The sequence below is a fragment of the Ischnura elegans genome, chromosome 7 (assembly GCF_921293095.1).
Source record: "Ischnura elegans chromosome 7, ioIscEleg1.1, whole genome shotgun sequence".
In the NCBI taxonomy this organism is placed as follows: Eukaryota; Metazoa; Arthropoda; class Insecta; order Odonata; family Coenagrionidae; genus Ischnura; species Ischnura elegans.
In genome coordinates, this window is record NC_060252.1 from 3,270,579 (window position 1) to 3,297,038 (window position 26,460).

At 39.6% G+C, this 26,460-nt stretch overlaps 2 protein-coding genes across 8 annotated transcripts in view; one reads left to right on the forward strand and one right to left on the reverse strand.

The window, feature by feature from the left end:
- Window positions 1-12,837, reverse strand: part of LOC124161876 (putative Ras-related protein Rab-33) — a 32,246-nt gene extending 19,409 nt beyond the window's left edge. For 4 of the 7 annotated variants that reach the window (XM_046538114.1, XM_046538112.1, XM_046538111.1 and 1 more), the window contains exons 1-3: window positions 12,424-12,797; window positions 12,235-12,354; window positions 12,012-12,161 (exon numbers count right to left, since the gene is read on the reverse strand). In XM_046538114.1, coding sequence (XP_046394070.1) covers window positions 12,012-12,161; window positions 12,235-12,354; window positions 12,424-12,654 — 501 coding nt within the window. In that variant the 5' untranslated portion in view covers window positions 12,655-12,797. Of the gene's footprint in view, window positions 1-12,011; window positions 12,162-12,234; window positions 12,355-12,423 lie in introns of all 7 variants that reach the window. The other 3 variants (XM_046538108.1, XM_046538109.1, XM_046538115.1) reach the window with 3 other exon arrangements.
- A 42-nt stretch (window positions 12,838-12,879) lies between these two features.
- The window catches only part of LOC124161873 (N-alpha-acetyltransferase 15, NatA auxiliary subunit), a 215,476-nt gene continuing 201,895 nt past the window's right edge, over window positions 12,880-26,460 (forward strand). The window contains exons 1-3 of the mRNA XM_046538105.1: window positions 12,880-13,026; window positions 13,999-14,083; window positions 14,161-14,423. Of these exons, the coding sequence (XP_046394061.1) occupies window positions 12,970-13,026; window positions 13,999-14,083; window positions 14,161-14,423 (405 nt within the window). The 5' untranslated portion in view covers window positions 12,880-12,969. The remainder of the gene's footprint in view (window positions 13,027-13,998; window positions 14,084-14,160; window positions 14,424-26,460) is intronic.

Here is a 26,460-nt window from a genome sequence, read left to right on the forward strand (position 1 = left end):
CCGCCACCCCTGAGATTTCGGCATCACCTCATCGCAGCGGTTCGTCTAGAGAGGAAGCTGCGCTGAGAGAGGGTACAAAGGAGAAGTCGGCTTTACTGTAAGTAAGCCACCCTGATTCCTTTCCTCTGCCCTTTGTATCGCCCTTACTAAGTTTGTCTGCTAATTGTCATAATGTCCGTCACAACGATGACTAGCTCAGAAGGCCTTGATAGTCGCGGAACGTTCTGCAGTATTTCGGAAGCCATAAAGATTGTTAATAAGCCATTCGACGGGAACAAGAAAGAACTCCGGGAGTTTTTAGAAAACGTGGACGTTGTGTTCGAGTTAGTAAATCCGATCGATCATGACAAATTATTAAAGTTCGTGAAGGCTCGGATAACGGGGGATGCTCGTTCAAAAATTCTCGTCAGAGATCACGCTCACACGTGGCCCCAGGTGAGAGCTATTTTAGAAGAAAACTATGCTACAAGACGTACCCTAGACTATTACGCATGCGCAATGTTTAACTCCAAGCAAGGTCCGACGGAGAGCATTGCAAGTTGGGGTAATCGCATAGATTCTATGCAAACGGAATTGAGGGAAGCGGCCAGACGAGTATCTCAAGAGGAAGAGATCGCCGGCGCTTTAGCCTTAGTTAACCATCTCGCGAAAGCTTGCTTTGTTCAAGGGCTGGCTAATGAGCGCATACAAACAATTGTGAGGAGTAAGGGAGAAGTTATACTATTGCCTGCTGCGGTAGAAGTCGCCCTAGAAGAGGAGAGTGCCATATTGTCACTGAAAGAAAGAGGGAATATGAAAGGATATTTTAAATGTGGAAATTGCGGCAAGCCTGGACATTCAGCGCAAAAATGCTACCTTAAAGGGAAGGTAAACATGAAAGAGAAGGAGATAAAAAAGGTAGAAAGTGTGAAATGTTTTAACTGCGGGCGATTAGGCCATTTTTCAAGAGACTGTCGCAGACCAAGAGCCAAATCCTCCGAAAATGGATCGCCACAGCCGCGTCAAATTATGGATGATAACTCGCGGTCGCTGAATGGGAAAGGAGATAAGAGCTTTCGTCTGTCGGAAGTAAGAAAATTGTCGAAAGGGCCGAGTCGCTGTGACGTAGCCGATACGATAACCTTCCAGAGTCGAGAGAGCAAACGAGGCATCTTGCGTCTTCTAATTGATACCGGTGCAGATGTGAGTATTATTAAAATGGAGTCCTTGAAGGGGGAAACCAGGTGTTGGCCGGAGGACTACTTGCTATTAAGAGGCATTACTGATAAGCCCATCAAGACAAAAGGGAAAGCGGCTATATTATTGGAGGCGAAAGGGAAGGAGATGCAACATGGTTTTCATTTGATAGAGGGAGCCGATGTTCGTCTTGAAGTAGATGGAATTCTCGGTAGGGACTTCCTGAATGATCTTGGCGCAGTGATTTATTGTACACAAAAAAGGGTCTACATGAGAGGCCTACTCATGGACTTTGACTCAAAAGAATCCATGGAAGACGTAACTAAGGAGATTAGAAAAATATCTATACCCTCCCGAAGTGAAGTGCGAGTAAAAATTCCTACTGCATCCACGGGGGTGGGAGTGATAAACAAGAAAGAGATAAAAGAGGGTGTCTTCTTAGCATCAGCTTTGACGGAGGGGAAGATGGGAGAGTGCATTGGAAGCATTTTGAATATCAGCGATGAGGAACAAGAGGTAGAGATTTCCCCTGTTGAGTTGGAATCTGTGGATACTGATATGAAAGAAATTCAATGCAATGTTCCTGTTGAGTTGGAATCTGTGGATACTGATATGAAAGAAATTCAATGCAATGTTGAAAATAATTTGTCAAGGAAAGAAGTTTTACGGAGTTGCTTAAGGCAAGAGCATCTGTGTGATCTAGAAAAGAGAGTGATCACTGAATTGTGCGAAGAATTCGCAGATTTGTTTTATTTGCCTGGAGACAAGTTATCGCACACTAAGACGTTGAGTCACGAGATTCCCACTCCCAATTTAAGAGGAGCCATTAATACTCGACCCTACCGACTCCCTGAATCTCAAAAGGAAGAGGTAAAAAGGCAGATGGAGAAAATGCTAGAAGAGGGGATAATTGCTCCCAGTAAAAGTGCATGGAACTCCCCAATACTCGTTATACCGAAGAAAGCTGACGTTACGGGAGATAAAAAGTGGAGAATAGTGGTGGATTTCAGAAAATTAAATGAAGAATCGGTGGGCGATGCCTATCCATTGCCAAATATTACAGACATTTTGGATCAATTGGGAAAGGCACGATATTTTAGCACATTAGATTTGGCAAGTGGGTTCTACCAAATCCCGTTGGATCGGAAGGACCAATTTAAAACGGCGTTTAGTGCCTTAGGAGCTCACTATGAGTTTCAAAGAGTGCCGATGGGTCTTAAAGGAGCTCCTTCTACTTTTCAGCGCCTTATGAATACGGTATTGAGCGGTTTACAAGGGTTACACTGTTATGTTTACCTTGATGATATAGTTGTGCATGGAGATAGCCTAGTTACGCACAATCAGCGCTTGAGAGAAGTGTTCCAAAGGCTAAGGGAACACAACTTGAAATTGCAGCCGGAAAAATGTGAGTTTCTTCGCAAGGAAGTGAACTACTTGGGGCATGTGATTTCAGAGACGGGGGTCAAACCAAATCCCTCGACTGTGGAGAAGGTGAAAAATTTCCCCAGGCCGGATAAAGTAAAAAGGCTGAAGGAATTTCTTGGATTGGCGGGGTATTATCGCCGCTTCATACCGGGGTTTGGACTGATAGCTAAACCTCTACATGATTTATTGAAAAAGGATGCAGAGTATGAATGGAAGGACGAGCAAGAAGATGCTTTTAAAAAACTGAAAAATCTTTTGATTACGGAGCCAGTTCTTCAATACCCAGATTTTTCACGCCCATTCATTCTCACGACCGACGCGAGCAATTACGCGTTGGGGGCTATATTATCTCAAGGCATCATTGGGCAGGATCCGCCCGTGGCTTATGCAAGCCGTACGCTCGGTAAAGCTGAGGTAAATTACTCCGCGACGGAGAAGGAAATGCTAGCCATCGTATGGGGAGTTAAGTACTTCCGTCCTTATCTTTACGGCAAAAGATTCACCGTAGTCACAGATCATAAGCCGCTGACTTGGGTATTCAATGTAAAGGACCCGAGCTCTCGGTTGATGAAATGGAGAATCAAATTGGCGGAATACGATTTCGATGTGGTATACAAGAAGGGATCGGAGAATGCTAATGCTGACGCGTTAAGTAGAATTTACTCTTTGGATGCTGAAGAGAAGACGGATGGTGTTGCCAATCCATGCGAGGAAAGAAAAAGAGAAATATTGAAGCAATATCATGACTCACCTCTTGGGGGACACACAGGAATGAAAAAGGACATAGAAGAATACATTCAAAGATGCGAGAGTTGCCAAAAAAATAAAATCACTAGGAGGAAAACTAAGATGCCGTTGGAGATAACCACTACGCCTGAATGCGTGTTTGAAAAATGTAGCCTCGACATCGTGGGACCCCTACCCGTTACAGATGACGGAAGTAGGTATTTGCTCACTTTTCAAGACGAGCTGTCAAAGTTTACGGAAGCAATCCCAGTAAAAGAACAGGATGCAACCACAGTGGCAAGAGCGTTTGTGGATAATATCATCTTGAAGTACGGTGTTCCTCAAACAATTTTAACTGACCAAGGCACTAATTTTCTAAGTGAAATATTCAGTAATACGTGCCGATTACTAGGAATAAAAAAGTTGAAGACCTCAGCGTATCATCCAGAATCGAACGGAGCCCTAGAGCGAAGTCACAGAACTCTGATAGAGTTTTTACGTCATTTCATCTCTGATGACCAGACAAATTGGACAGAGTGGGTGAAGTATGCCATTTTTGTGTATAACACTACACCGCATTGCGCAACGGGATTCTCTCCGCATGAGTTGATGTTCGGGAGAAAGGCTAACCTCCCAGGAATATTGCAAAAGGACCCCTCAGTTCCCTCGTACACGTATGACGACTACGTGAAGGAATTGCGGGATAGGATGCAAAGTAGTCACATGAGGGCCCGAGAAGTCTTACTAAAAGCAAAACAAAGAAGTAAGGAAATTTACGACAGGACTACTCACTTGGAGATATTTAAAGTGGGCGATAGGGTCCTGTTGCATGACGAAGCCGTTAGAAGGGGGCGTTCAAAGAAATTATCTTCTCAGTGGATCGGTCCGTATGATGTCACAGGGGTGGACGGAGTGAATGTTACGATAAGGAGGAGAAGGGGGTCGGAGGTGAAAGTCCATGCCAACCGGCTAAAGATATTCTTCTAATCTTCCGCAGGATCCTAAAAATTGAGATGGGAGCCTGCATCTTCCTCTGTTTGAGTCTCGCGACTATCGGAAAGGGGGAAGACCACAGAATAGAAGAGTACAAACAATCACCTGGGCTGTATTACGATTCACAAGGAGAGGCGGAAATGTATAGTAGTGAATGGAAATTAGTCACCTACGTAAATGTCACTCAACTGGAAGGAAACTTGGCCGTAGTAAATACTTATGCTTCGTTAACTGAAGACTTCTGCAGGAAATATCAGAATGCTTCGTGGATTCATCTGACTGGGTGCCGAACTACGTTTCATGGACTGAGAAATGATTTGAATAGAATTTATAAACTAAAGGACATAATGGAGCAGTTAACTTCCCGTTCGAGATCTCCTGATAGGCGAAGAAGAGGCCTTTTTAATTTTATAGGGGAAGTAAGTAAAGTTCTTTTTGGGACCCTGGATGACGCAGATGCATGGTACTATACAGGGCAAATAGGTAACCTGGAAGCTGAAAATAAGGACCTTCTAACTATTGTGAAGAAACAAGTAACTCTCATGAAATCCACTATTTCAGCTGTCAATCAGTCATTAATAGACGTCGAGGGAAATGAGAAAATACTTTCTGAAGGATTGAGAAGGTTAGAAAATTATATTGATAAAACAACGGGAGAGCTGATTGATCATACAAAGTATATTATTTTGGTCTTATCAGGGAACGAACATGTCCAACAGTTAAGTCAAGCCATCGGAGAACTCTCCTATCAGTATAATGTTGTGATAGACACACTAATAAACGCGCAAAAGGGAGTGCTGCAGCCACAAATTATTAGCCCAGAAGAAATAATGACTATGTTTGACAAGCATAAGGCAGACATTCCTAAAGACCTAACCCTACCTTTCCCTCAAAGTGTGGCTTACCGAAGTAAACTTCTCAAAATGCTAGAGCTGGATGTATTTCTATCTAATCACGTATTGGGATATGTTATTTCAATTCCTTTGAGTAACTTAGTAAGATTTAATGTGTACCATGTAATACCATTACCTATTAAGATTAACGGCACGTCAATGAAGTTTATTTTTATCCAGCCGGAGAGAGAGTATCTGCTGCTAGATAAAAGTGGGAGATATGTAACAAAACTTTCCAGAGAAGATTTTGCTGATTGTAAATTGGTGAGTGCAAATGCACGATTGTGTAAGCAAACATGCCCACTAAGACTTGTGCACGTGCTTGATGATTGTGAAACTCAGTTGCTTCTATCAGCTTCCTCAATACCATTAAATTGTGATCGAAGAATTGTGTCGTTAGAAAAAACATTCTGGACTCGTTTAGGATCGAGGGAGTGGTTATTTGTTTCTCCAGGACCTGAAAAGGTCACCGTGCTATGTAAGAGTGATGACCCTTACGACGTTACCATAAGTGGCACAGGAAAATTAATGTTTAATGACTATTGCAAAGGTTATAGCACTGGTGCTATTCTCCAGGGTGATATAAACCTTAAATATAATAATTCCAAGGATGATGTAATACCTCCTCTTTCATTGACCTTTGATTGCTGTTTATCGGAGGAGGATTTAGTATCTTTTGCGAGATTAAAATTAAACTTGCCGTTTTCGCCTTTGATTCGGCATTTGGATGACTTAAAATATGCTAGTGTAAAGGTCTCGGAGGTGGAGCAATTAATTGAAAAAGAGAGTTGGGACCAAGCTCACATCTATGAGCACAAGAAAATTTCTACATTTACTTATGTATCTTTGATTCTCATATTACTTGTAATGATTTATTGTTGTTGTTGTAAATGTTGTTTAAAAAGGTTGATCCCGTATTCAGATGACAGGGGACGCCGTGAATGTAAAGATTTATGTATAATCTTTAAGCCAAAAATTGTTAGTAAGGTGCATACATCTACAGAACAAATGCATCAAAGTCCACCATCTGATACGGTAAATCTACCGCTGGTACCCCTTCCGGGTTCAAGCCAGCAATTAGTATCGAGAACGGGTGGTAGCAATACGCCACAATCGGGAAAACGTTAGTGCTTTAACTGTGTGTATTTTTTTTCACTTTTGTATCAGTGACTCCAGCATTCATGTTTTTTTTGTGTGTGTAACATGTATGTATATCTGCTTGGCATGTGTGCAGTTTGTCGAGAGAATCGTGTGGAAGATTCTCTCTGGTAAAGGGGGGAGGTGTTGCATGCACCCCCACATGGCCCTGCTTCTGGTCGTGCCTGCCTTTGGCGGTGGGTTCTGTTATCAACATCATGATGAAGAGCAGAGCCTTTTGGCCTTTTGGGGGGCAAGTCGAGAGTGGGGGGAGGTGCGATTGGGACACAATCTACGCAAGAGGAGGATGTGTCGCCAGTCCTCTCCAGAGAGAGGAAGCGGCTGGGCTGGGTTTTCCGGCGTCTCGACGAGCTGGACTAATTAGAGGGGACTTGTATTTTACTTTCAATAAATAACCTCACTAGTATCCAGCGGGAATTTTATTCATTTTCCCCGATTCTCAACCACACCCGCGAGTCAGGAGGCAGCCACTCGACTCCTGTGACTCGCGATTGTCATTACGTCCTGGCGAAGGCGTCGGGATGCGACACCTCGATTACATTGTGCCGCATTCTTCTATTGAGAAAATGAAACGAATTTTCCTGTTTTTATATACATGCACATAATTTTATCATATATATCATGCACTGTTTTTTTCAACAATTCCTAAAAGAAACGTTCACAGGAACTTCATTATTACGAACCTCCAGTTATTCGGTCCCATGATATTCGCAATAATGAGAGTCTACTGCATCGGTCAGTGCACCGTTTGGATGTGATTGACATGTGCATTTTTGGCCAGTGAACAGGATGAGGAAATTTAAATGGCTCAGCTGAAAGGGATGTTAATAAGAATTGTCAAGGAAAAGTCTGTAAGTTAAAAACGCAATTTATGGTATCAAACAAGCCTCAAGAGCCTGGAATGACAGGTGTATCACAGTGTTAAGGGTGCTAGGTTTCTCACAGTTGATTTTAGACCCTTGTCATTAAAATTAGACACTGCAATATTTCCACTGACTTTTAGACCCTTGTGTTTACATAATTTCCAAAAATGGTGGGATGGCTATAATGAGGAATTCCACTGAAAATGGATGATTATGTGATAAAAAATAAACTTCGCACAGAAAATTACAGTGAAAGAAGTTTTTCTCTAATCTGCGTATTATTCGTAAAATTCCAATTTGAAAATTGCATATTAATCTTTTGCTCAAAACGACCCATCGCCATGTTGGCTGAGCGTGACGTCAGAGTCCAGTAAACAATACGTTTACATGGTGCCAGTAGACTATTTGTCCCAGTTTTAGAAAAACCTATGCACCTCTCTATGCAATTAATTTTTTAATATGTTAATTCCATCATCGGTCATGTGAAATATTTATCCTGAATAATTGACAGTTTAAACAATGTATGCACACTGGAAGATGCAGCACAATCTTGACAAATAGCGTTTATTACTTTTTCATCCTCCTCATCCACGGCGATTTCCGCAGTGTTAGATTATTGTTCTCACATAATGTTCTGGTGTCCCCTTAGCCCCAACAGTGCAAACGCTCATTTATTAACACTTGAACCTAACAAACTGCTGAAACACCGTATGACTCTCTTCCAGACATTATGAATGCTTAGTAAATCGGCGTAAAATATGATCCGTTGTATTTCTCCAACGTTAACTTCACCTATTCCAATATTGCACCAAGTATACATTAAAAGCAATGAGCAAATGACAATAGTTAAATGAGAGACAAACCAAGCTTTAGATTACTAGCGCACGAGATTATTGATTTAATTTATGTTACATTTCAATTTCGCGGCTTCTCAACTCCGCGCCGAGAAATCTTCATTACTCGAGAAGAAATAAGCGGCCGTGAATTAATCAACCTTCAGAATATTCCCAGAATGCGTCTTCACGAAGTCGAAGTCAGCCATTGCGCAATATAAGTACCGTAAAAACTTTCAAACTATTCACATCTGTTTTTCACACACCCTTCACGTTATGAATCAGTATCGTCGTAGATGTTTGTTATCGTCGTTACTGTTTTGTTATAGCCATGGAGCGAGTCTGCTTACTCGCATTCTGACGTCACAGGGCGTTTTTGTAGCGCGAAAGAATTTAGTAATTTTTGCAAACTTTGAAGCTCTCTAGCAACAAGAATATTGAGAATTATGAAGTCATATTTTGCATGTTAATAACTTTAACTTACTTATCTAAACTTGTAAAAAAAATGCCTTTTTAATTTTATGAGAGCACCCCATTGCATTGTATGTAGATTATTTCCTACTGTTTTGCGGTGATGATAATTTGCATTCTGAAATCAAAGAAGGGCATGTAAAATACTTTGATACTTAAGACAAGTTGGTGTAGCTAAGAATGAGTTGGGGATGAGGATCCAAAGAACACATGATGGCAGTCTCACTTTGGATGAAGCTGCTAACATTGAAAAGCTGTTAGAAAATTAAATTCAGCTAACAGAGTGCTTGCACCCGGGAGGAATATGATTGAAATGCAGTTGATTCTATAAAGTGTATCATAAATACCATTACTTTCAGTTAACAGCATTAATTGTTGCTTAGTTTGTGTAATAATTAATATTTAATATGCAATGTTTTCCAATCGATATTGAGCCGACGAAAACACTCATCTATTGGCTCCTCGGTATGTGACGTAATTCTGTTCTATCTCATCAGCGTGCAAGGTATTTATGACACAATGAACTACATGTGCATTGGAAAACCTTGGTGGATTCTATCTTTGTATAGGGAAATACGTTTAAGTGCATGTAATGGAATCAGATTTTGTGAAGGTTTCTTCAAATAATATCCCTAAGATGCATGCTTCAACGATTGGCCATGCTGATTATGTTGGACATGCCACAGCAAGAAGTTTTAATGTTGCACGGGAGCTTTTTTGTTGTGTTACCTTATTCATAATAATTAGCAATACACAGGAATCCTCAGCAAAAATTACGGCAAAGTGAATTGAGTAAGAGTGTTTGTGAAAGTTGGTAATTGACCAAAAGTTTGTAAGCACCGAAGTGAAAGTGCCGGTGTGTAGATAACCATCGATATTTGTATCATTATTTCAAATACCGATCTCAATTAAATTTATCTATTTAGCTATTTTCTCTTCTATTTTTATTTAACCTATTGACTCACAAAAGATAATTTTTCTTATTGAGTTTTGGCCCATAATGACTGAATGAATATCCATGGTTCATTATTTAATTGCCGAAACTTCTGGGCTATTTAATATTTGAAACGTAAGCACAAATAACTGGAGTTACATTTTGGTCCAGTACAAGCAGTAATTTGACCTTCATTTCTTTAACAAAACGCACTCCTTATCAACATATTTGTTCTTTCGTAGAATTAATGTATTCAAAAGCAGAGTTCTGATTATGTCAATATTTCTACAAGTTATTTTCATTTCGATAATAGAGATATGTCAGTCAGATATACATTTGCTTGGTTGAGGTTTATGAATAGCATTTGTGAGGTATATCTAAAAATAATGTTATTGAAAACTTAGTCCAGATGTATGATCTTCTGATGGAAATCTCTCAGGCTGGAAATCAAATGTTTGATTGTTAGATCAGACGATTGATTTTCATTCATTCGGGTTTAATATGCTTCTCATGGCATTTGTTAGCACAATTTAAAAATTGGGTCATTTTACATTTCTTTGGAGTATAAGTTTATAGGTTAAGTACAGGTGTATCTTGTTACGACTATCCAATAAGCGAGGAATCCCTGCGTGCGGTGTTTTTCCAAAAAGTAGTCCCGATGCATAATAATGAGCTTATTTCACATTCAATTTTGAAAATATTTGCATCACTGTGTTTGGCATTAAATTACGAACATTATGAATACCCACACTATCACTTTTAATCGAAAATTAATTTTCCGCTTTTTAGTTAGAGGTATGGGTACTGTTACTAACAATTAGCGACTTAGTTCTCACGAATTAACTCGTAATATTAACATAGATCATCGCTGTTTAAGTGCCTCTATTAATGTTAATGCCAATATAAATCTGCAAACGAACGCATAACCAAGAACTAAGGAGTGAGAAATACGATAAAGTCTTGTCGTCAGAGTAAGCAAGATATAAATGAATTAAAAGATGTAGATAATGGTATGTACACACGTTTAATCTAGTCCATAAGCCATTCCATGCCTTTTTTCCAAACTCGGTATATGCTGTAGAGGGGCTCACCCTAAAGAACAACGTATGCCTGAAAACACAAAATGACGTCACAGCTCTAAGAATATGGCTGCCTGGCATTTCAACGCATCATTAATTTTGCAAATTTTAACTATCAATATCTCACTTAAAAAGTACCTCACTCTTCTCAGACTCGGAATTCAGCCTAATTGAGGTTCAAACTTTTTTTTTAAGATTACCTCTCAAAAACGTGCAAATACTCTTAGTGTAACTGTGTTTCCACGCCATTGGAGGAGGAAACTGGCCCTTGTAAGCCAGACAAATGTGAGAAAGACCTAAACTACCAGAAATTATAGGAAGTATAATGTATCTATCAGTTTATACACATCTAGACATATCTTTTACTGTACCTAAATTGAGCCAAGAGAATAGTGCGTACAATCATGAAATACTTAAATATGCCATAAGGGTGATCAGATATTTGAACAGCACAAGGCGTTAAGTATTGCGCTGGTTTGAACACATGGGAGCATTGGGGAATCAGTAAATAAAATAGGAGAGAACTGCACTATGCAAGTGGAATACATTGACAGACTTCGACCAAGGTGGTTTTCCAGACTACCTTTACATCCAGGGTTTTGATACTCGACGAAGTGGCACGAACGATTGTTAATGAGATTTATTCATTATTTTTTCATACATTACATGGGTGATGATGTAGAGCTACGATTTTTTATGCAACTCATGGTAATAATTTTGATGGTAAGAGTTCTTCTGGTTTTGTATATATGCTATGTGATGGTCCTCTGGCATGGGGATGTGTGATTGGTTGCAATGAGGCATTCATTCTTCCTAAAGTAACTTTTGAAAGAATTGGGAGACTGTCAATCCACATTTAAAACCACATTATTTTGTGACAACATGCCTGCCATTTAGCTCCTTCAAAAGAAATGTTTCAATTAAAGAGCCAAGCATGTTTCTAGAAAAATTGCTTGTAAGAGAATTCATCCCGAGCAAATTGATCACTTCATATTACGTCAAAACTTGTGATATGAAAGCAGATATTTCAACAAAAGCCTTTTTCAAGTCAATTCAACAGCTACAACTCATCAATGTAAACTATATTCAGTATTAAAAACGTTAAGTTTACCCATATCAACTCTGGAAAAAGACCTCGGCTGATACTGAACAGGGTGAAAAGAGATCTGATGGTGTAGACATCTGGAGACTTCAGAAGAAGAAAGAGATAAGGAAGAATGTGTTTTTGACCACCAAACCAGCACTTTATTCAACGAGGAAGAGTGAGAAAATAATATTTGCGATAAAGATGAATAGACGTCTGTTCATAGAATCAATTTCTGCAGCTGTACTGCGGAATGTATTAAATAGGACGGACATAAGACTCTCATAATGACAAACATATATGTCTATTAAGCTACTACGAATAGAGCAGAAGATGACATTAGAAATTAGCATTCAGGGAAAAAGAGATTACTCACAGGCATATTATGAAAATCAGCAAACTTCTGCGCGACAGAAGTTAACACAGCCTGAGTTTCACTGCAATCGCTTTTATTTCCAACAAGAATTCTGGGTATATCACGAGTAAGGTTGTGGCGGTTACACTCTTCTATCCAATGACTTAACGCCTGAAATATTTTTACGTCATTAGAATTCACATAAACACAATAAATATTAGTCACCTAGCACGACAGAACTCACCTGAAAAGAGGAAAATTTGGTCACATCATAAACGAAAACTACAGCATGAACGTTACGGTAATAATGAGCTACCATGGATTTTCGGAATCGTTCTTGACCTGCAGTGTCCCACAGCTGTAACTAAAGAGCATACTTGTTAGTGAAGAAGATGTTCTGAATCACTACACTGTTAATGACAAGACTATACACCTTTATTTCTTCGTCGTCAACAATAACAGTTTTCTCCCTGAAATCCAAACCTATGGTAGACTCTGGTTGTGAGAGATATTTGCTTTCACAAAACCTGTACGTCAAACAAGTTTTGCCTACATTAGAATCTCCCAGCACAATTATTTTGAATACTCTCTTGTTATGGGAATAAGAGCCGCGCTGATGACTTTGCTTTACTTCCTGAACAGCTTTTGCAGGGCTGTCCACCATCTTCTATGGGAGAAACGGAGAAGTATACATAAATTGAGTCAGACATTCATAATTCAAAACACTCAGCAGCGAATAATCGAGAAAACAATGCACATTTATGCATTTCTAGAGAGTCGACGGTGCCCCGTAACTCGCACGACACCAATCGAAATGTACATAAATAAACACTGCAGAGCAGACGTCATTTCCTCCGGTGTAGGCTTCCTATCACGTGACCTTCAACGCCATCTTAGATTATAACCACGAGGTTTTCTTGAAGAAAATATATTATTCGCCGGATTATCACATTGCCCCTCAAGTAGTGCAAATTCAAGAATGCCCTCCAGTAATCCCTTGCCACCTAAAGAAAATGCACTCTTCAAACGTATTCTGGTAGGTGACGTATGGGTGCAACTTGTAATGTCTTTGATAGTCTATAAATTGAATTGAAATAACCTTAATTACTCTTTTCGATGAAGTAATACTAATTCTTCCTATAAATACTATGTCACACGATGTTAGAGTGCCCTGCGTAGCGTCGCGTATTAGTAGTCTTGGCATTGATGTTGTACTGTAATTGTTATTCTTTCGCTGTAGGTAGGTATATGGATGTAAATAGAACATCTTAAGCAATATTTACAGGCTTACTGCTTCCTAGAAGGCCATATAATTAATTTAATATGAATTTACAGCGTGAATGGGCTCTTTACCATGGATTAGTTGCTTCTTGAGCCAGCTCTGCGGGGTTAGGATCTATCAGTGCTCAGCCTGGATAGAATTGCAATTTTCACTACGTTGCCACTTACATTTGTTTGCAATTTGAAATGTGGGTATAGAATAATACTGTTCCTTTCGTCGGAGTCTAAATTAATCGCATCATAGTTAAGTTATGTGCTTTGAACACGATGTTATTAACCTTGTCTCTTTGGCTGTTGCGGCCTAATTGAGCTGTGGGAATGGTGATATGCAGAAAAAATGTGTATCAACGGCTCAAGTTATTTCAATTTTGCCTCTTTGGTTGTTGCGGCCTAATTGAGTTGTGGGAATGGTGATGTGCGGAAAAAATGTGTATCAGCGGTTCAAGTGATTTCAATTTAAGCATGACTTTATTAGTGATACTCCGTACGGTGAAACTCCATAACTTGGCGGAGGGGGTGAATATCAAACGTAGGTATTTTTCTTGTTTGAATAAATACCCTGATGCACCTTTTGTGGATCTTGTGCGTCTGATAAGGGTCTCGCGGGTTATGGTTAACGCAGTGAATTTCCATAATGTCACAGTGCATGCTATAATTGTGTAGCTACTTATTTTTGGTTTGCATTATTGTAGAGTAAGGTGTAATATCAGTCTTAACGTGTTTTCAGAAATGCTATGAGCACAAGCAGTATAAAAATGGGTTGAAATTTGCCAAGCAGATACTGGGAAATCCCAAGTATGCTGAACATGGAGGTATGTATTATTTTGTATTGATGTTTGATCATTATTTTTGAGGTTATTTGGTTCATCGTTTTTCATTATGTTTTCAGAAACCCTGGCAATGAAAGGTTTAACCCTCAATTGCTTGGGTAGGAAGGAGGAGGCATACGACTATGTGAGGCGAGGGTTGCGGAATGATCTCAAGTCACATGTGTGTTGGCATGTCTACGGTCTACTCCAGAGATCGGATAAAAAGTACGACGAGGCTATCAAGTGCTACCGAAATGCCTTGAAATGGGAGAAGGATAACATTCAAATTCTTAGAGATTTATCTTTGTTGCAAATTCAAATGAGAGATTTGGAAGGTTATCGGGTAAGTCCAACATGACAATGGCATCCGTATGCTATTACTTTGTAGAGAAATATTTTATTGTAGTTCTGTATTCATTTTTTAAGAATATGAGTAGATCATTGATATGTTGCCAGTTCATTAAGTGGTCAATCTTTTAATCAACGTATTTCTTATTGTGGAATTTATTGTCTCTTTGTGTTATCGTACAACACCAAAGTGAAACCAAGATCAGTAAATTGACTGCAAAGAGGTTGAAATTTAGTCACTTCTACAATGAGAGAGGGTAGCAATAAGGTTACACACATGGACTGGCATTTTTGAATGGACGTTTGAATGAAGGACAATAGAGACTTAATGTCAGAGGAAGCGAATCCAATGGGGAACTCAAAAAGATTGTAACGGTATTTTAAAACTTCAAATTGGAAGAAGGCAAAGTATAATCGCACACTCAATACTCAGCAACAATAATTGTAATGATTAAGAAACAGTAGTTGCCTGAGAGCAACTTCGAAACCCATAATTTGGCAACATTACTCCATCTTTATATTCATGATATATTCACATTTCAACACCCAATGTACCTAGCAATGTTACCATAGAATCATAAAAGAAGTTATCTTAATACTTGTTTAAATGTTGTGAATTAAAACTTGTTTAAATGGTGCACAGGCACCCGGTGTGAGATTCCACTTGTATGCCACTGCAGCTGCAGGATTCGTTCAATAAGCATTTGTACTGGTTTGCTGTAGTCTCAACTATGTGGTGGATGGGGGGTCTGACTTGCAGGCTTCGTAGAGGGATCCCCCACCACTCAGGCACACTTAAGTTCAATCGCCTATGGGTATGTGTTGAGAGGCAGCAGGCTGATTTTTTTGTGGTCTCGTTGCACCAGCATGGAGCGCACTGTCGAGCAACACTACGCTGTGAAGTTATGCATTTAACTTGGGAAATCTGAGTCTGAGAACCTAGAACTCATCAGCAGGCTTATGGGAATGATTTCTTTAGCCGCGCAAGAGATTTTGAGTGGCACAAAATGTTTAAGGAAGGCCGGGAGCTCATCGAAGATGAGTACCGCGTCAGACGCCTAATGACCGCTCGAACCGATGCTCAGGTGGACAAAGTGAAAAACATTTTGGACTCTGACAGGGGTTAAACCATTGCTCTTATCAGTGAGGAGACCGGCCTTTCAGTCGGAATAGTCCACACCATTGCAACAGAGGATCTTGTGATGAGGAAAGGGTGCGTGATACCGGTGGGCCATCGCGTAACGCGCATACTATCAGCCATTGCCACGAATTGGAAACTTCACCATGGCAATGTGCTGTGCCACAGTGCGTTTGTTGTGCGTCAGCTGATAGCAAAATTCGGCGTGGTAACGTAGCTCACCCCCTCCCCATCCCCACGCCCCCCGACAGCCCCAACCTTGCTCCACCTGACTTTTTCTGGTTTTTGCGAATAAAAAGGGAGCTGGAAGGATATCAGTTTGACTCCATCGAGGCGGTTCAAGGAATGACGACAAAGGCTCAGAACAGTATTCCGGAAACCGACTTCCAGGGGTCTTTTGATGAGTGGCAGACGTGCCGAACTAAGTGTATCGATTCAGGAGAAATGTATTTTGAATATTATAAATTAATTATTATGATAACTGCAATAAATTTTTATTTTTGGAACCAGTCCTGAAACTTATTGAATAGACCCTGTAAATACTTGATGAGGTGATGACTTTTTTTTAAATGAAACGCACCTGCTGAACCAATTGCTCCATGTAAAATGGCCCGGTGTGATATTAGTATGAGATCCCTAAGAACTCACAGAAGTGCCCCGTTTAGCCTGTTTCAGAATGATAAAGTAGTAGTCTTATTTTTCCTCCAACCAATAAAAATAGTGCATATAGTGCTAATGGTAAGACTACTCTACTTTCCGAAAGTTTGCTAACTAAAGTTTCTGATTTTGACTCTTTCTTACTACCTTCTTTGTTTACAGCGATGTGTATGATTTGTTGTAGAGTTTTAGTTTCATCTTCCATGCAAATTATGTCCAGAATAGGCCCAGGAAACAGTCCAGAAATGAGTTTGTCTTCTAAAATGTTATTTAGGTCATTTCCAAATTTACAGTCCATCGCCTATTGTTTTAAATGCACAAACCACTCCACCACTGACTCAGGTGGATTTTGTTGCATCTTGTGAAACTCAATCCCTTTGCAGTAAACTGATACAAACGGTGAAAACTTATTTCTCCATATTAAACGTAACTGCTCAGAAGTTTTTGTTGCTGGAGATACTGGATCACATAGGTTACGTACCGTTCTGAAAGCCTCTTCACCAATAACCATCAACAACACTGCCACTTTACGCTCCTCCTCTATACCATTGGCTAGAAAATACCTTTCCAAGCGTTCATGATACATATTCTGATCACCTTTTGCATTGAATTCTGGCATAGTGCTGATATTCCCGAAAACTTTCACACCTCTTCTGACTGGATTATTCATCTTGGTTCAATGTCCAGGTATAAACTTGAAACTTCACCTTAGATATTTTAGTTTATCCTTGTCGCCAAATATATTTTAAATCAAGGAATCTAAGTTACTGTAATGGAGAAAACTCCATATTTATTAATTACAACTGTGTATAAATACCGTATAAGCGCGTGTAAGAGGCGCACCTTTTTTCCCAGATACTGCAGCCGAAAATGGGGGTGCGCCTCTTACACAAACTTCTTATCTCCCCCCCTCCCCTTCACCGGTCGCAAATCCAAGGGGAACTGAGTGGCCTTGGTTTTCAGCGTGAGTCAGTCATCTGAAACCCTGGGTCAAAAACAAGCGGCAGGCAGGGCAGTTTATCCTTTATTGACGTATTTTTAAAATGCTCCTGTTTGAATTAAAAAAAAATTCAAAAAATTCGAAAAGGTGTGTTCATTGTTGGACTAAATGGTGGATAGAAGAAATCGGAAGTGCTAATAAGAGAAGAGCGCTGAAGGAGCGGTCGAGGGGAAGGAGCCCGCTCCCTTCCCTCCGTATTTCAAGCTACAAGGCTATGAGCGAAGGAGCAAGGGAAGAACACGTCCGATCTTGCACGTGACATCGCTGCCTTTAAAGCGAAGGGGCGAAGGCGCAGCAATGTGATATACGCAGTTTGCGTTGCCTGAAATTTCCAGTCCGTCTCGTCTTGTTTGGATGTGCTAATGCTACGCTTGTTTCTTCCGAAACTGTGCTGTTTGGACTATGTTGAATATTAGTAGCCTTGCTTTAGCTATAAATCTTTGTGTCAATCAATTAGAGCTCATAAAACTTAGATGCTCTTAGATATAGATCACGTTAGGTCTAATTCTTTTTAGAACCTCTTGCGTGTCTTACAATTGCTGAAAGATATCGAGATATCTCCGAGCTCAGAACGTGACTCACCTCGCATTTGACCTCCAGAAACTCGGAGAATTGAACCTGGTAGACCGAAAAAGGTCAGTTGGTGAGATGGGGTGGGGATGAAACAAGTTTCCATTGTTCCCCTGCAATTTGATATTTTTCTATTTTCCTGTGGAGTCTCGGAAAGGAAAAAACGGCAGAGGCATTGGCTGATGGAGGGCCGAGTGTAGTTCCGTTAGGCCCCTTGCACACACACCGATTTTGGACGGCCGGTAAAATATCGGCCGAAGCGATGCTTGCACACACGCCAGATTTTTACCGGTCAAACGATAAGTTCCTATGTTTTTGAGCCGGCGCCGGCGATCCACAGTGACAATGGCCGGCAGCTAACCGGCATTTTGCCGGTGCCGGTGCGTGGTCAGTACGTGTGCAAGCTCCAATGCTCTCCCATTGTTCACGATTGGAATGTGGACGGCCGATATTTTACCCGCCGTCCAAAATTGGTGTGTGTGCAAGGGGCCTTAAATCTACAATGTGGTTATTATCCTACGGCACTGAGATTGCCCCGATTGTTGTCCAATCTCTTGGGAAGGTTCATGCTACCTGCCTGTCGTGTTTTGCCTGAAAATTTTCCACGGCTGCAATTCTATTGCAATACTTCTGCGAGAGCTTTTAAACAAAATTGTTGGTGAGTAGGACAAGCAACGTAGAGCGATGGCGTATGCGAAGAGAGGATTGGAACTCTTTCTACTCCCTCTTATGCCGCTATTACCGCCGCAGTTATCAAAATTTCCTCTTTCAAACAGTACTGAAAGAGGAAATTTCGATAACTGTCGAAATTCCAGGCATACGTCTGCAACACCGCACGATAGGATTAAAAAAATGCCGCAAAATTTTTTTTCTTTATAGCTTCGATTCTCAAAATAGGGGTGCGCCTCTTACACACGCTTATACGGTATTAATTATGACACAAATCAGCCTCCTTGGCATAACAATCAGGTCAATAACAACCCCAAACAAAACAGTTGCCAATTCAGCTTAGTGAAACCACTTGTCTGTTTCCACACACTTTTCTTTAAACCTCTTATTTATGGTTGAAATAAAAGTGTGTGGATACAGACAAGTGGTTTTACTAAGCTGAATATCAAAGATTTCAACCGTATCTCACCGGACACAGTATCTTTTATTCAGTTGCCAATTGCCAAGTTACCTGAGGTACCTAGCAACATAATGAAAATAGATATACAACACTTGTTATATATACTTCTATGCTTAGATAATGCATTGTGTTTGGACTCATTCTTTTTGTAAATTCGATGTATAATGCTAATTTTTCAACTCCATGAAGATAAAAAACTTGCATATAAAGTGTGTGTGTTTTGCAATTCTTAGCCCTATAACTGACATTTGCTTAATGGCATCATGCTAGTGTTTGGGATCACATAGGGATTATCAAGGAAGGTCATCATTACATACGCGGCTTTGCTTGAATGAGTTGGAAGGGGGAGCTAACCCGCCTGGTTTGACGGGAGCTTGTGTGAAGTGTCACGTTCTACTCATCCCAATTACTTTTCCTGCACGCAGACTACAAACATAGCCTCTATGAATAATGTAATTATTTGTGGCAACAATGAGTTACTTTTTACCTTTTGTATGTCATTTCTTCTTCCTCTCCTGACATCTGCTAAGTACAGTCGGATCCGGATTTAAGGTCTTCGCATTTAACGTTTTTCCGCATTTAGCGTTTATTTTTTTGGGTCCCGATTCATTCCCTATTAGGACAATGTAAAAATTATCCGTATTTAGTGTTTCCGCATTTTGCGTTTTTCCGCATTTATGGTCCTAAAAATTTGTCCCGCTCAATATTTTTTTGCCCGATTTAACGTTTTTTTATGACGGTTCATCCAAATCTTCGAATTTATATGCTCATCAACAAGAACAGTCTCATGAAAGTTTACCAAGAGTCGATAGAATCAACCGGGGAACGCTTCTTCAGCTGCTTTCTTCCGCGAGCGCAGCGCTGCGACCTTCAACTCGCAAGTTGGGTGATTTGTCTTCTCGTAACGTTTCGCTCCCCTTCTGATCCAAACACCAGGCACTTTTTGTATCAGATCCGATCTAATGGAGCAAAGTCATCCCTTAATAACCTCGAACTACCTTCTATGTCTGAGCTTCACTCGTCCTCGTTCTGTAAATAGATATAGGATAAATCACGGGAGATAGACGCCGTAATCATGAAATCGTCTCCGGGATGTCCATGAAAAATTGCGATTTTTATTCACATGGTATTGTTTTTCAATGTAGCGCTCATTTTCTTGATATTAAATGTGAAAAGAGTTCAGGAAGGCGATCCTATGAGAACTACCGATAGTAATTGTAATTATGACGACTTTTTCACTGATTGCAGTAACCCCGACTGCTATTATTTACTTTCCTCGTTAGTACGTTTTCCTGGTTAGTACGTTCATTTTTCGTGGTCCCTTCAGAAACGTACTAACCAAGTTCCACTGTATAAGGTAAGCTACGAATATATTTTTGGAACAAACAACGCAAATAGCAGTGGATGACTGCGCAGAGGGGACAGAAAAGGGTCATTCAGCTCGAGGAAGGGCCTGGGCTTGAGGGACATCCACTAAGCTGGTCTTTTGTGTCCACATAAGTGCCTTTCTTAAACGCTGTGCGGCACATACGCACGGTCAGGCACTTTAACTACTTTTTCGGATAATTTTGTGCCACTCGGCATGAAACTATGCGACACGGAAAATAAAGTGTATGGGATCCTAAACTTTTAAAAGTGAATAGTTTTGTGCCAGCCTGGTCCGAAATGAATTGGATTGCTTAGTGCCCGGACCCGGGCACAAAACGTAAAGTTTCGTACCGGATCACATCCCTGCTTCCTACATTACATACCCTGTATTTTCAGAGTTATTCATTTTCCCCCAAGTTAATACTAATACGCCGGTATTCTAAGGTAACGTAACTTGTATATCCAATTCCGTACCTACGTCGTATGCCCTATTGTTAGCTACTCATTTTGGGTGGAACATTTGCTCAGCTGTCTGACGATGTCTGGGGTAAACTACGTGGAAAAACCAAACCCTCCACTCCGACAATGATATCGCATGTGCATTCATACAGTCCAGGTGTTGAGCGCTAATGACATTTTCGCCAAATTTTTCGATGGCTCTCCACAATTCTTATAAAAGCGATCCTTAGTATACCATTGAGCCAGTTCTTTCATGGGTTTTCAGGCTTTCATTCCTTTTTCCCTACCCTTATTCCTTTAATAAAAAAGAAGGAATGGAAGTATTATATCTAGGTTTATTCGAAGAAGAATTTTGACGTCTAATCTTCTGAAAAATAAAAAGGCCCTAACTAGGTTATTATCAACACTAGAAATCCGTTTTAAATTCCACTATGCTTAAAAATATGTAAGTTATTATTATATAAGTGTAAATTTTCAGAAATCATAATCAATAATTATTTATAAAAAACACTGATAAAATAATAATTGACCACAGACTCCCACTAAGAAAGGATTCGAGGGTCGTGTGAGAGGCAGGGATAATGGCCAGGCGCCCCATTGAATTGGGTCCCAAATCCGAGGGACGAGTGTACCCGCGCAACTCACCCCCAAAAAAGAGCTCCGTACACAAATATTCTTATGCTACTCATAGCGTGGTAACGTTTTGCTTTCGTAGTCTCCGGCAGGAAAGGGTTAAGAAGCTAGTTCATCATGTGTAGTTGATAAAATCGGAGCTGTGTTTATTCTGAAAATGTTTGCCATTTTTTTTCCTTGGGAGGATGCCATGCATTAGCGAAAAAGATATAAAAAAGATTTTAAAATTATTTTCAGATGAAGAAATCACAGTGCCCTTTATACAACCAATGAATTTTCAGACTCAGAAAGAGACCATGAAAGTAAGGCATCAGAACAAACTGACTGTCGGGAAGGTGCATGAACTGATGATTATAATTTATCCTTGTCAATAATACTATCAATGACAGAAATGTCCATAGGGTATACAGTAGGGTGGTGCGAAAAAACTCAAGTTCCTAATTTCGTGTCGTAATAGTGCGGAAAAGTTGCGATACGTTAGTACAAGAAAAACAAAAAAAGAATTATTAAAATCGGACGTCATCTTCCGATCCTGCAAAGCACCTGAAAAAATGGCAAAAATGAAAAAAATTGTTTTTTTTTTTTTTTCTCGTTGTAAAAAAATTAAATTAAATTAATACCTTTTAACGCTGTAGCAAAAAATGATTACAAATAGCATAGGTTATTATTTATATATGCATATTTATTGTTTTTAACTGTTATTACCGATCGCACAAGATCATTAACCCTTTGAGTGCCACCGGCTTTTTGGTGGGTACTCCCAGAAGTGCCATGGGTATTTTGCTAATTTTGTAGGCCTTTTTTCAAAACTTAATAATTTGCTTATTTATAGCTGTTTTTGCATAATTCTTTTTGTATTTAGGAGTAAATATTTTCTTACAAATAAAAATTAAAAAATATTGCCCGTTTTTTCTTGGTAAAACGCAATTGTTGTAGCTTAATCTTGATTTTACGAGATTGAATTATTTAATTTTTCACTTTTGACCCAAAAATCGAGACGTAAAATGCTTTCTACATCAACAAAACAAGAGTAGACATAAAGTTTCATTGTTTTCCTAGAAAATTATCACATAATCGCAAAGAAAATTGCACAAAGTTTTAGTTTTTTTTACATTTTATTCTTGCAATGACAGTTGCATAAAATTCAGGAGATATCAAGAAAATTATAATACGAATATTTTCTCACCCATGAGTCTTAAACATGTGAAAACTGTATGACAGAGATATCTGGATAAAAATAGCAAAACTTTGCGGTAATTATTACAAAAAAATTATTCACAGTTACACTAAAAGTTATTAAACGTATGTTAGTTGACATTCATACAAAATATTGCAACATTTCAAACTTACTTCCAAATGAAATAAAGGAATCTAACGTTATTCACAAATATGATAGGAAACACACAGTCCATGTAGACCTTTTCCACATTTAACACAAACTGTTCTAGATCTGTGGACGGGGCCGCCATCTTTCCTACTGCATACTACACAAACTTTTTCCCTCCTCCCTGGCAATTTCCTTATCCCGCATATTCCCGTTGACACTGCGCTGGGAGTTGACAGATTATTCTTTGTGAGAAACCATTCACCCTCAATACTGTCTATTATTTCAGACATAAATTGCAATCTTGAAATTTTTTTTCCAGGATTGCTTGATTTATAGATGATATAGGCATTCAGTACCATTCTAGAAACTACATTGAAAACTACTTTCTTCCAGTATTTCATCGATCTTCTCTCATCTAAATAACCATAAAGCATCATATCCGAAGTATCAATCCCACCCATATACCGATTGTACTGCTCAATGATTTGTGGCCTTTCCTTTGGCAATGTTTGACCCTTTCGAACAACGTAATAACTTTTGGCTATCGAGTTAGTTGAAAGTAATAACACTGGATTTTTCTGTGATTTTTTTTCTCGGTATCCAAGGAGGAGGAGCTCTTCCCATCTAACGTACTTTTTTTCACCCACGCTGAATTTTTCTTTGAGGGGTTGAGGAATTCCTTTCCTATTACGTCTCAACGTACCAGTTAAAAATGTTCTTTTTTTGAACAAATCACGAGCTAAATCTATACTTGTGAAAAAATTGTCCACTACAACATGATACCCTTTCAAAAAATAGTTTCCAGCAATCAGTAAATTGTTTACTACTACATGCCCTAAAACGTGTTTTTTTATTTTTTCGCTGTCTTCTTTGGTTTTTGCCCCTTTATAACAATAAAATGCCAGACAATAATTCACCACAGAATCGCATAGCATCCAAAATTTTATTCCCCATTTATGATGGTGCTTGTTAGGCAAATACTGCAATAGCTGGGAGTGATTTTTAGTGCCTACTAATGACTCATCTATACTTAGGTACTGATGAGGGGTAAAATGGTGGCGAAAAACATAGTTAGCATGATCAACAATGGGAAGAAATTTAGCACAGGGATCGTAGAGTTTATGACCAGGTGGAAATAGTTTCGTATTGTCTGTCAAATGGAAAAATTTCAGAATCAGTTGAAACCTATTTCTGGAAAACATCTTTCCAAACCAAGGGATAAAGCGAGAGTTAGTAGACCAGTAGGAATAAATGGATGTTCTTCTCGTGATACCCATTTCCATGAACACCGCTATAAAAGCCCTCATTTCCTCCACTGTGACTGGACGCCATTTCTGCATTCTCGAATTTGGTGACAGTCCATCATGTGAAGCCAAAAACTGTTCAGCGTACCTGTTAGTCTCCTTCACAACCAAGTTCCAGAATGCTCTTGTAAAGAAGAGGTCGAAGTATGCGATTGGAGGAGAATTTTGAGGCGGAAGACGTTTGGGCCCAGGAGTTTCCAAGAATTCAAAACCTGGAGCCTGGGGTAAATCACAATTGTCCTGAACTGCAACAAATTCAGGAGAACGATCACTGCTTCCACTTCCACTTTCAAGTTCATCAGAACTGTCACTATCATCACTATAATCAATTCTTGCCGGTCTCTTCTTAGCAAATAATATCACACTTTCATCTGAGTCTGATGTCAGTTCCTCTTCACTCTTGTTTCGACGAGAATGGGCGCTGTCCTCACTTAGCACAGAGTTGTCGTCACCATCACTTAGCGAATTTATATATTCAACTAGTCGGTCATCATCGACACCAAGCGTAAATTCATTTCTCGACGTTGACGCCATTTACTGAATCAATGGGCTTCTTCAATTTCGAGGAGGCAAAATGCGATTACAAACCCGCTCGTCGCAGAAGAATACTGGCTACGCAAACAGAACTGTGAGCTTTATATAGGTGGGGAAATGTCATTGTGTAGAAGATAGCAAAAGACGACACACATTGCATTGTTTTATGCTCACCATCATCATATTTCAATTACTACTGTCTTAGATGCCATGAAAACGAGGTTGGAAATCGGAGTCACATTGTCGACTCAGCGCTCCAGCTGACCGATACACATGCTGCGAGAGATAGCCCGGTATCAATTACATAGTATCTTGTCTTCTCTCTTTCGGTGCTAAATATCAAAAAAACGATTGAAATGGCACATTGAGTTACAAATGACCTGTTTGGAAGTAACTGAGCAGAGATATAAACCTCGTGTCTTCCTGTAACGATCATATATTGTCGCGCTGTGAAAAAGAATGCGACGCGCTTCGCAGGGGAGAACATTTTTCAAATAAGTTAAAAAGAAATAGGTGTTCGCAAAAAATAATACAACTGGTAGAATTACAAAATAGGGTGTATAAGATGGTACTCAATTGATTTTAGGTGACCAAACAATGTGGCTTATGAAGTACAACATCAAGAAGCTGTTTCGTGAAGACCTAAAATGGTCCTCGGAAATTTCCATCCGTCATATGGTCATATAAATTAAAAAATATGTTGATCGTTGCAATTAACTATTCAAATTATAATGCAACGCGATAAAAAAGAAACCATTCTGGTATTATACACAATAAAAAATATTGATTGTATGAAAAAAATATTGTTTTAGCGGGCTTCATAATAGACGACGATATATCGTCGTTGGCACTTCTGGCGCATTCTGCAAACGACGATATATCGTTGCGTGGCACTCAAAGGGTTAAAAATGTATAAATTTTGCAATTTAGCCGGTTTTTCAGAGTTGTGTCATAATAACTTAAGGTAATATTTTAGTCTAAAATACATGTTTGATTATGCAGATCTTCCTTTGTTTATATATGATTTAATAATATTTATACAACCTAGAACTCACCGCGGAGAGGTGGCTGCACCTTGAGTTCTACCCACACCCTCCATCCATCTAACCAATGAAGGTTACTGCTTCTACAATATTTAAATTTTAACTTTTGAAAACTACTTTGTACTGCGATTTAGTGGTAAGGTCTGGCATAATGGACCTTGATTTGAATTAGCCCTAATAAATCCATCTCTGGATCGATAGCCACAAAGCTTAAGGGATACCTCCGTTACCAATTTCACACACGGCTCCATTGCTTGCGGGTGATATGGGAAGTTATAGTATCCCAATCTTGTTTATCGCCAGATTCAATGAAGGAAGCTATTTCTTCATTAGTAATTATTCTCATAAGAAGAGGTGGAGTAGATAGTTTGACTACATTCCAGTCAATCAATTCTATATGGTCAGTTATTTTGAAGTTCATGGTAGGAGTAATGAAGTTTACGATAGGTTTGCCCTTTGGTTAAGTCTGTCTGGCTTTAAATACTCTTTTTAGCCCTAGCTCTCTAATGTGCCTTCTGTAATCAAAAACCATCGCCATCAATACAATCTCTTCGTGATCAAAGTTAGAGTTCCGTTCAATAACAAAAAACTACCGTATAAGCGCGTGTAAGAGGCGCACCTTTTTTCCCAGATATTGCAGCCGAAAATGAGGGTGCGCCTCTTACACAAACTTCTTATCTTCCCCCCCTCCCCTTCACCGGTTGCAAGTTCAAGGGGAACTGAGTGGCCTTGGTTTTCAGCGTGAGTTAGTCATCTGAAACCCTGGGTCCAAATCAAGCGGCAGGCAGGGGAGTTTCTCCCTTAGTGACGTATTTTTAAAATGCTCCTGTGTGAATTTCTTGCAAGCATCGCGCCGTCACGTCGGTACCC